Here is a 10990-nt window from a genome sequence, read left to right as displayed (position 1 = left end):
TCAGAGCTGTTGCTGAGCGAAACTCGCTCCGGGGGAAGAAACGCAGGAGAGTGAAGGGGAGGGAGGAAAAGATGATGGTGATGATGATGGTGATGATGGTGATGAGGGAGGAACAGAGAGCTCGACTCTGACGACACAAATGCATCAGCAGCATTAAGTGCACTTTAATATAAATGCATTTGTATGACAACCAAATACACTTATAAGCATCACAATAGAACACTGGTTCACAATGTCCATTCTGCAGTAAATAATAGGAATAATAATAATAAGATGTTCAGAATATATTCCATCTTATGTGATAAAAATCTCTCTCTTCTGTATGTACAGACCAGTAGCTGTTTCATACAAATGTACAAATGTGTACAACCTTTCAGAAAAGAACATATGCCTACATCCTGAGACGTAACGCATATGAAATAGCTTTTTTTTTCTTCAAATATCACACATACAGAAGTATAATTTTTACACATGTATATTAACTTAGCCTTGAATAGCTAGAACGTAGGAATCAATCCTTTACTTGACCGTAGACAACTCTACGTGAGCATGTCGACACCATGGGAATTGTACCATTCTCAACCCGTGTCGTTTGGTAACTGAATAGAAATAGCACCCGTCCCCCCCAGTTTTCATTTTTTTAAAACAAAACCTTTTTGTATTCTAAACCCCTCTCAAAAAAGAAGAATCGCTCGTTCAACATAGTCAATTCGTATGGAGTGCCGTTTGTTAAGCCACATTGTGAAACATTTAACAGCGATGATTTCGTTTATTTACCCGGTAACAAAGAAAAAAATGAGAATGTTCAATTTTCAAAGTCGTATTTTGAACATATTATTCCTAAATTTATAAATCTCAGAGTTTCAAACTAAATATTTAATTCACAAGTCTAAAAACTAAATATTTAGTTAGGAAGCTGAACATTTAGTTTCCAACTAAGTTATTTAGTTTGAGCTAGATGTTTAGTTTTCAAAATGAAATATTTAACTCCAAAGTTAGCTACGAGGTAAATATTAAACTCGCAAGCTAAATATTTAGTTTAAAAAGTAAATATTTTGTTCAAAAATAATATTTAATTTTGAGCTAAACACTTAAGCTCAAAATTTGACTTCCTGTAACGTTAGTTCTGTAAACTAAATATTTACTTTTTAGTTTTTAACTGACATTTTTAAATATATGGAATAATATTTTGAAAAAATAACTTTGAAAATGGACATCCACATGTTTTTTTCTCTGCGTCCGGCTAAACAAACCAAATGATCTCTGTTAGTTTTTCACTGCGTAGCGTTACTGACGGTATCCCATAAATTTGTGCCTCGCTGCACCGCGCTCCAGTGGAGCCACGATGCCGACTGTCCACTCGTTCGGAGTGGACAAAGAGTTCAGAGTTCAGAGTTCAGGGGCCGTTTCAGGCACACAGGAGCCGCTATAAGCTGCCAGCATTGCAAATATTGATGCTGCAAGAATATCCAGCCAACTGCCCCACGGCCAAAAGCAGGGAAGAAGAAGAAGAGGAGGAGGAGGAGGAGGAGGACCCGATGAGTCCACATTCAGAGTCTTAATGTACAGTACAGAGTAGCAGAGGGTTTGTGGCATGATCAGAGTCCAGTTCTTCATGTTTTCATTTTGTTTGCAAATCACATCGATACACAAGATTTCAGATGGAGCAATAACCATGAGATGTTAAAGGTTTAAAAGTCGCAAACTCAAAGCTCAAAGTATCTCAGTTTCAGTTCCATTTCTACGTTTTTGGAAGGCTTTTAAACCAGAACTCGTCTGGTTCTGGGAACTAAATCAGAAGATTTAAGACAAGAAATCTTCTTTTTTTTTCCTCTCTCTCTCCCTCTACTGATTGTTTTCGCACTTAGGTTGTAAACGATTGTAAACATTTGACTTCCTGTAACGTTTGAGGTTTGGGTTTGCGTTGCTGCATGTCAGGCAAAAAAGTGCTATGATTCATCCCACTACTGAAATAGCAAGAAATGCATCATTTGTTTTTGTTCACAACAGATATTTCACTACGAGTGAATACACATACGTATCTGGAGTTTGATCATCTCTGAAGCTCTGGAGAATAGAGGTGCACCGATAAATTGATCTGCCGATAAGTCCGACCCGATTTTCTTAAATTTGGAATCTGATCAACTAAAAATCAGCCATTGTCCACCCAGCAGGACATGTCTACAGACTTTATGTACCAACATTTCAGGCAGTAAAAATCGTTATCGGCCAAAATCGGGATCGGCAGGTCAGGTTTTTTTAAAGATCGGTAACTGAAAACTGCAATCGGTGCACCTCTAACTGAGAGGTCACCAAATGGAGCCAGAACCCAGGCAGTTCTGGGTCCATTCGGTCGTCATGTGAATCTGGCACCAGTTTTTTTTTCTTTTTTTTCTTTTCTTTTTTGCAGTATTACACAGAAGAAATGACTGAACAAAAATATGTAGCCAATCTTTGTTCTTAGCAGACATGTAGGAGATGAAGTCCTTAAGTTGTATATACATTATGTATATTTATACACTTAATTGTTTTTTACTTTTCAGTAAAAGGGTCTCCACAAAATATGACAATATGCCATACTTAATGAAGTAAGTCACAGACTTATTTTAGAACGGAGGAACACTTCCACTCCCATCTGAAAGACAAAAATAGACAGTAGAACAAGAAAATTAGTGACCGGAGTTTTTCACATATTAAAAAAAAGAAAGGTGAGATAAACCGCAGAAAATGCTCACCTTTGTGGAAGCACTGTGGCGATGGATGACATTGGAGTTGATACAACTCAGGTTGTTGCCCTAAGCCAGGGGCGATCGAGGCACCTGCCCCAAACATGGGTTCCAGGACGGCCAGTTCCTCCAGGAGGGACTGAGTGCAAGACACGGCGGGCGTGGGCGAGGCGACGGGCATGGCGGCGGCGGGGCTCGGGGAGGCGGTGAGGATGAGGGGAGGGGAAGCCGGGATGGAGGAGCAAGACGACACGGGAGACGACGCCACCTCCACCTCCATCTCCATCGCTTCCTCCTCCAGCCCCTCCCCGTCCGTCGTCGCCACGCTCGCCCCGCATCCGGCCATGGAGTTACATTGCGCCGATTGGACGCTACAGATGTGGCCCGCTCCCTCAAACTGGGAGGGTTGGTGCCAACACACTGGTGTGTGCGGGGAGGTGGGGCTGGAGGGGTCGGAGAGGTTGGGAGCGAAGTCGTCTTGCAGGAGGGTTTCTAGGATGTTCTCTTCAAACAGAGAGTCATCGTCGTCGAGGAAGATGGGGATGTCCAGACCTCTCCACGTTTTTACGGGATAAAACTCCCTTAGCATGTGGACTGGATCCGCCGCTTCGATAGCCGGGGACAGGAAGGGCGACGGAGGCGAGGAGGAGGGGGACAGTTTGGACAAAAGAGGATCCAGGTAGAAACCCTCAGCCAGGGAGCTGATGTGTTGAGCCAGGAGGGAAATCTCCGCCCGTTCCTTCTCCCGCTCCAAGGAGAAGAAGGTGAGGCAGGGCTGTTTGCCAGGTGATGCCTCAGGGGTCAGCAGGCCTTCGGGGGGGCACTGGAGAGGCCCGAGCGGCACGTCGACGTACAGCGGCCCTCGGACCTCCGGCAGAGTCATCACTGTGCAATCTCCATCTCCTGGACTGTCAGGCGTGGGGGGCAGCTTCTCGTACAGGGCGCCGCTGCACGTCTCAACGGGGAACAGCAGGTCGGTGGAGAGGGCGGGCAAAGACAGGGGCAGCTTGGTGGAGAGGGTGGTGGGCGGAGCAGGGCTGGGGGTCGTAGTGGGTGGGGCTGTGGAGGAGGCAGAGGGCGCCAGCGAGGTGGAGGAGGTGGCGGTCGTAGCAGAGGGAGGAGGAGTGGTGGTGCCAGTGGGGTCGAAGCTGAAGAGCGGCTCATTGAATTGGAAGCTGGTTCCTCCGACCTGCGGCGTGTATGGCGGGGTGCACACAAACTCTTTGGTCTGCTGCGCCTGAGAGGTGGGCAGTGGCAGCGGCGGGTCGAGCTGGAAGGACGGAGGCAGGAGAATGTTCTGGGTTAAAAAGTCCAAATCTGCTACTGTCTCCACCGTGACGGGAGTCGGCGAAGACGCGGCGGAGAGGGTTTCTGTCGGCGGCGGCTGGAAGAAGCTCTCCTCCTCCAGAGAGGAGATGCTGGAGCGAGGGTCTCCCTCCAGCTGCATGGGCTCGGCGATAGAGCTGCCCGGCTCGTCCGAGGAGCCGACGCTGCAGCCGGCCGTGCTGAAGTCGAAGGACTGGGCAGACAGGCCGCTGCTACCGGGCGTGAACACCTGGTCTGGGCTGGACAGGGTCTCTGGAGACTGCAGGCTCAGGCCCTCTGGCTGAGACGGGCCAGCGCTCAGAACCAGGGTCAGCTGGGTCTGCTCGGAGCTGAGCTGCTGGCGCACCAACCAGGCTTCAGAGTCACTGAAAAACAGAGAGGAAACAGAAACCCAGAGTCAGTTTCAGAGTTCATTCATGTTTCCTTTAGATTTACTGTTTTCCTTTTTTTCTTTTTTTCCAACTGGATTCCCAAAAAAATTGGATTCAAATATATTAATTTCTTATTATTTTTGCTACATTGGGATAATAAGAAATCAACCTGAGTATTTAAAGCGTTCTCACCTGATGATGTAGTTGTTGCTGCTGATGGGAATGTCTCCGTGCTGCAGCTGAAGCACCATGTAGAGCCAAACCCAGGAAAGATCGTGAGCCTGAACACGAACCACCATCTCAGATCTGCCCTCTCCACCTTCCCTCACTGTCAACAACAGTTGAGAACACGTTATGGTCGGTGTGTAATCACATTAATCATCGTTGTGTGAATGTGCCAGTGGGCACAGTGTGGGCATGGACGGCTTAATTTGAGCAAACGGAGTGCTTACACAGGCTGCGGTGCTGAGCAGAGGCGTGTGACAGATCCTGTGGGTGGAGGAGGCCGTACCAGGAGCGGGAGCGTAAAGCTGTCACATCGTAGCCCAGATACACAGTCATGCTGCAGGGCAGAGTGGGAGGAGATGGGATTTTTCACGTCTTTATCCAATAAGCAGAATAAACTCATGATTTTTAGAGGTACAAAGGGCAAACTCACCTGTCCTGTGCCGCCTGGAGCCTCATGTCTCGGCTGTGCTGGGAGTTGAAACATGCCAGAAACAGGTTGGTGTCGGCCAGCGGGGGGGCAGAGGTCACGTCCCTGTCTGGCCCTGACCCAGAGCGAGTGGGCTGGGGCTCCAGCGGGGTGCAGAAACACACCCACACCGGGTTGGAGGTCCAGTAGGAGCTGGCGGCGGGGGCGGTGGAGGGTGGAGCGAGGCAGCGAGCGCGGATCAGAACCAGCTTATTTCCGGCACTCTGCCTCCGCACCGACTTGGAGGTGTTGAAACGGCAGCGAAAGAGACGGTCTGCGGGGACGAGAGGGGAGGAGAGTCATTAGAAATAAACATTTTAAATGTAGCAGTTAATTATGGAGTACCACAGGGGTGTGCACTCGGATCACTGCTTTTTATAAGTTATACAGGAAGTAGCATCTTAATTCAACCACCTTCCTGAGCGACTCAGCGGGTGGAAATGTCAAATTGTAATCGGAAGGTTGTAAGTTCAATTCCAGCAAGGGACTTTTAGCCAAGTCGACTAACAACCTGTTCACTGCTGTAGAAACGTTTGTGAGTGTGGCTCTAATGTAAAGTGCTTTAAGTGGTCAAAATGGCTGGAAAAGAACTTTGTAACTCCAGTCCATTTACCATTTCTTAAAATTAAAAAGTGATTTTGGAAAAAATATAAAATAAATATCATCTATGAAGAACCGATTATGTGGCCAAATGCATTTCAATGATTTTTCATGCTTGCTTGCTAATTCAGCTGTAAAATTTTAAGTACCTTGTACTTTTCTTTGAAATCTGAACTCTTACTTTGGTAGTCCTACCTTTAGAGGAAGTAAAAACGGTAAAATAAGGAAATGCCTAATGTTAAATCTGCTGGTCTTGAATCTAATTTTAAGCTCCTGGCTGACATCAGGCACAAAATAAGTTAGTTAAGCTTAAAAAGTTACCGAATATAAAGTAAAAAGTTTACAATTGTTTTATTGTGAGGAGTGCACCTCTGGTTGCCATGCCAACAGCTGGTTGCCATATCTGTCCAGCTTTAAAATGAGAGACAGTTTTTACATAAAGAAGCTGGTTTTTAAATGTGATTGAATATGTTTGATATGATCTAAAGTGAACCTTTTGTATAAATCAATCACCGCCTCTTTGTTTCCAAAAGATGTTTGAAGCAAAAAATAAAAATAAAAAAAAATACTTTTAGGAAGATGACAATGACACTTTTTGGGGTTTTAGTAGGTGATTTTCAGTTTTCATTGTGTAATAAATGAATAGTAGCTGTTAAATCTAGGGAAAGAACACTGTGTCTTACCCATCTCAAGTGATGAAGAAGCAGACAGGTTGGTCCTCATGATGAAGTGATCTGCAGTGTCGATTATATCATAAACGCTGTCACCTTGTGCCACAAGATCCACCTGAAACAACAACAAAAACAGACACCTGGTGTTAATAAACCCACCTGAAACAACCTCCCTGTGTTGGGGAATGCAGCAGCGGCGTGTGTCTCACCATGGAGTGTCCGAGGTGCTCGGAGACGCTGTCAGACAGGTAGAGCAGCTTCCCTTCTCCGGTAAGCAGCATCAGGAAGCCCGGCATCGCCTGCATCAGCTCCGAAAGCTCGTGAAAAGACAGAAACGCAGCTCTCTCCTCGTCACTACCAGCAGATCCCGCTTCTGGGAAGAAAGGAACCAAACAGCTGTTAACGGAGAAGCGAGGCTTGGACGTATGCCGCAGTAGAAGCATGTAGTTCAGCACCGCGGACAGCGCCGACAGCGAGGAAACGCGAACATTTCAGCACCGCGGACAGCGACAGCCTCAGTTTCACACTTTTATCAGCGACATAAACTGTCTCTAGTAACATCGAGATGGGCTATAGCTGCACATTTTACCCTAAAATAAGATTTTCATCACACTTTAGCTCAAACACTTGTTGATCTCCGCACTCTGCGGGAGATTGATCAACAGGTTGCCGTCTCAGTTCCTACCTTGGGTGAAGAAGACGGACTTCCTGGTGTACATGCAGGCCAGGGACATGATGTGCAGATACGAGAGCCGCGCTTTATCTGCATCAGAGATGGGCAACAGGTCCTTCAGATTTCGGATCTCCGCGTTGATCTGGTCCCGTCGCGCCTTGGACGCCCCTTTGGTTGAGCGGTACATCGTGGTCTGTTGCTGCTGCGGCGAGCCGTCAGCGTCCCTCCGGGTGAAAAGTTGTAAAGCGGAGCGCTGTTAGAAGATCTGCTGAAGTTTCCCGTCGGAGACAGGTTTGTAGAAGTGAGGGGAAGAAAAAGAAGATGTGCTATTGGACTTTCATCTCAGCTGTTTCTTTTTCTCCAGAGCAAGGTTTTTTGGTAAAAACCTTCTCCCTTCGTCCCTCCTTTCGGAGTGCAGGTGAATCGGCGGCTGCAGGTCGCCGTCTCTTCTGGCTCAGATGTCCGGAACCCGTAAATCTGGTTGAGGGACTCTGCTCGCCGGTCTCTTATATAGCCTGGGACTCCACCGGAGCAGGGGGGCTCCCGACGCGCCAACACCGACGTAAAACGGAGGGAGGAGGAGGGAGAAAGGGGGGATAGATATGCCTGATATGAATGCGAGCCGCGCTGAGAGTCTCCCCCTCCCTCCCTCCTGCCCTCTCCTCTCTGTGACTCTTCCTCGACGTCAGCTCTTCCCTTTACTCGGTCGTGACGTCGGCTTGAAATCGGGAGCTCCGGCGACGCAAAAAGCCCGATTTGGACAAAACCGAGTAGAGGGCGGAGCCATCGTAAAAACGTAACCGGAGTCACCGGGCTCCGGTGAATTGTGAAAGGAGGAGGATGAAGAGGAGGAGAGGATCTGTGCTGAATACGAACGAGGTCTGTGTGTTTATATGTCTGGCACCTGCCTGTTTGCCCCGGACCCGCCAGTAAACACCGCAAGTTCTTGTTAGACCGCATTTACTGAGACTAAAGGAGATTATCTGCCACCAGAAGAGGCTTTATAAATATACATCACATCTGAAAATCTTCCTATATCTGATGATAATCACTTTATCTTATGTGCAGATCAAGTTAAACCCCTTTTTAATACATTCTAAGCAACATTATTACAGCTAAATGTTGATTTCAAAGCTATTCATGATTAAAACAATGCATGTTAGAATAAATAGTGCACACAATTAAACGACCAGAGCAATAAAAGATAATATTTTTCAACCATGACGTTCATTTCTGACTCAGGATTCTCATTATTGTTATCTTTACTTTTTTTCTGTTCAAAGTTACAGACAAGATTTAGAAAGTCTGAATGGAAAGTCTGCCCGTTTTTTAATGAATGGCGCTCATAAATTATTCCGCGTTTCTAAAAATAGATCTCACCAGTGACCGACATGAAGGAGCGCGCCGCGCGCCCCCGTGTCCCGTCCCGGCTCCCATCCCTCCGATTCATAAAGAGCTGCAGAGGAAACGAGCCGCAGGATTTTTACCGCTCTGCTTTGACGGATTGAAGGTTCAGCCTGGTTTAGTTCCACGATTCAAACGAAATTCAAAATGTGATCGGTTATATTTAGTCTAATTACTCAGATTTTCTGATAAATTAGGAATAATTGGGTGAATAGTGTTGATGAATTTGTTCTTTTGTTATCTGAGATGATGAATAATCCCGTTTCAGAGCTGCTGTGTTGTTAATCCGATGACTCAGCCACCTCTGTTTCCTCTTCCGCCTTCACCGATCCAGACTGGTAATCACCTAAAGGTGCAAAAACAAAATAATTAAACACGAGTTACAGATTTGCACCTTCAGGTTTAGTGTTAAAATCTTTTTTTTTTCTTTTTTTTTTTAATATCTCCGTCTAAAAATGGCGCCTGTCTGTCGGTTTTCTCCGCCCTGCAGCGGTTAAAACAGAGAAGAAGAAGAAAAAGGAGAAGAAGATAAAGAGTTTGTCTTGATGGATCAGGAAAACATTCAGTCCCATCTACTAATGAACTGAGTGAGTCAGAGAGGAATCAGTTCACTGACCCAGTTTACTGAATCAGTTCATTGAGACAGTTCACTGAAACAGCTTAGGGGAGACAAATTACCATCATTTGTCCATCCATCCATTCGTCTGTCCGTTCGTCCGTCTATCCATCCATCCATCTCAAATCATCCATCCAACCATCCATCCATCCACCCATCCATCCTAAACCATCTATCCATTCATCCATCCTAAACCATCCATCCATTCATCTGTCCATCCATCCATCCATCTCAAACCAACCAACCAACCATCCATCCATCCATTCGTCTGTCCATACATCCGTCCATCCATCCATCCATCATCCATCCATCCATCCATCCATCTCAAACCATCCATCCATCCATCCATCCATCCATCCATCCATCCATCTCAAACCAACCATCCATCCATCCATCCATCCTAAACCATCCATCCATCCATCCATCCATCCATCCATCTCAAACCAACCAACCAACCATCCATCCATCCATCCATCCATTCTGTCATATATTTTATTATATATAATTTAATTGTATTATGTTGATGTTTTCGTATTAATTCGTCTTTATTAAATAAGGTGTTTTAGTTTTCGCGTTTCATACAGCTGTTTAGTTTCTCTTTAGTTTCTCTGGCTGTAATTGAAACCGTCTCCCTGCTGGAATCTGGTTGTTAATTGTATTGAACTCAAACCACTTTTCACTTCCCTGACACTTTCTTCAATAAAAGCACTTCCTTCCCGTTTAATTACTCCCGTAAAGAAAAAACAACAATCAACTTCTCCTAAGTCCAGACTCTACATCACCTCAGCTCAGTTTAATTGCTATTTGCTTACTTGTGCGGCAAAAACTAGAAAACCTCTTCAGTTTCTTATAATTTTTGAAGAAAATTTTAGCAGATTATGACATGATTTGCATAATGGTGACTTCTAAAACATAATTTATTTTATTGTCTTGTTACAGTAAAAAGTTCCTCCTTTCTAAGTAACTCAGAGGTTTGTTTCTGTTGTTTACGTTGATGCTGTTATTTGTGGTCTATGTGTTGAGCAGCCGGGTTGTGGAACATTTCTGTCAGGATTTATGTGGGCTGAAGAGGCTCGTGTTGTTATTATGCAGGAGCTCCCAGAACAGAAACACTCCAGGTTGTTTGTTTTTCTGCATGCTCTTCAGATGTCCCTGCAGCGTCCCCGTTTTCTGCGTTTCCATTCTCACGGTTGTCATAAGAGCCCAGAAACATGAGAAAATGCTTGTGGTGGCAGAAGAAGAGCGACAGGTTGTAGGGACAAGTGTGCTGTCTCCCTAACAGCAAATGGGCCCAAATGGATCCAATTAGATGGCCGTCTTCGTGCCAGAACCTCCTGTTTGTCTCAGTTTTCATTCAGAGGCTCATTTGGACTTATAATCCACTTTGGTATTAACTCAAGCACTCACTGCTTCATTTTCAGGCTTTCTGCTCCATTTTTTCACTTCAGTTTTTTATAAATTAATTTCTTATCTACGAGAGTAAATTTGTGCCAATGTTTTTGTTCTTGCATTGAAGAAAATGTTTCGTATTCATGACTTTATTCAGTGCAGTTTAACATCTGATTGGTCCTAATAATAATAATAAATTGTCCTAGAAGTTATGACAATAAATGATAATATTGTCATTTTGAGACCATTTTCAAGTAATATAATAATAATAATGGAATAATAATACAAAAACACATTCTCAAAGAATAATAAACTTTAAATTCTTACAAACATTTACCACCAGAACTGTAAGACATTTAATCCAAAATAAATAAACAAAATAACAAATAAAATTAATTATAAACTCTCTGTAAACAAAATTATCTTTCAAAATAAGAGCCTAGTTGAGACCAAACTTTTGTCCTCCAGTTTTTGGTAGACAGAGAGAAAAACGATAAAATTATTGAGCTTGTTTTAATTT

The 10990-nt window shown here is 44.7% G+C and overlaps 1 protein-coding gene across 1 annotated transcript; it reads right to left on the bottom strand.

Annotated features, from left to right (window-relative positions):
* Positions 1–2062: 2062 nt before the first annotated feature.
* On the bottom strand, positions 2063–7248 carry npas4a (neuronal PAS domain protein 4a). The gene is made up of 8 exons (XM_014968357.2): positions 7074–7248; positions 6598–6761; positions 6401–6503; positions 5082–5391; positions 4876–4985; positions 4616–4751; positions 2736–4417; positions 2063–2635 (listed from the first exon to the last, which is right to left on the bottom strand). The coding sequence occupies exons 1-8, from the start codon at positions 7246–7248 to the stop codon at positions 2607–2609; spliced, it is 2709 nt and encodes a 902-aa protein (XP_014823843.2). The 3' UTR covers positions 2063–2606.
* Positions 7249–10990: the final 3742 nt, after the last annotated feature.

This window comes from Poecilia mexicana, unplaced genomic scaffold (genome assembly GCF_051168715.1).
Source record: "Poecilia mexicana isolate PSO_F unplaced genomic scaffold, ASM5116871v1 scaffold_10, whole genome shotgun sequence".
Classification (NCBI taxonomy): domain Eukaryota; kingdom Metazoa; phylum Chordata; class Actinopteri; order Cyprinodontiformes; family Poeciliidae; genus Poecilia; species Poecilia mexicana.
Note: the sequence above shows the minus strand (reverse complement) of the source record. Positions and strands in the feature narration are given on the sequence as shown.

What these genes read in the sequence shown, in the direction of transcription:
- npas4a (XM_014968357.2), bottom strand. Translation starts at nt 7,248, where the DNA reads ATGTACCGCTCAACCAAAGGGGCGTCCAAGGCGCGACGGGACCAGATC. An exon ending in AGCACCTCGGACACTCCATG is followed by an intron (nt 6,504 to 6,597) that starts GTGAGACACACG and finishes TTGTTGTTTCAG; the next exon opens with GTGGATCTTGTGGCACAAGG. An exon ending in AGCAACAACTACATCATCAG is followed by an intron (nt 4,418 to 4,615) that starts GTGAGAACGCTT and finishes TCTGTTTTTCAG; the next exon opens with TGACTCTGAAGCCTGGTTGG.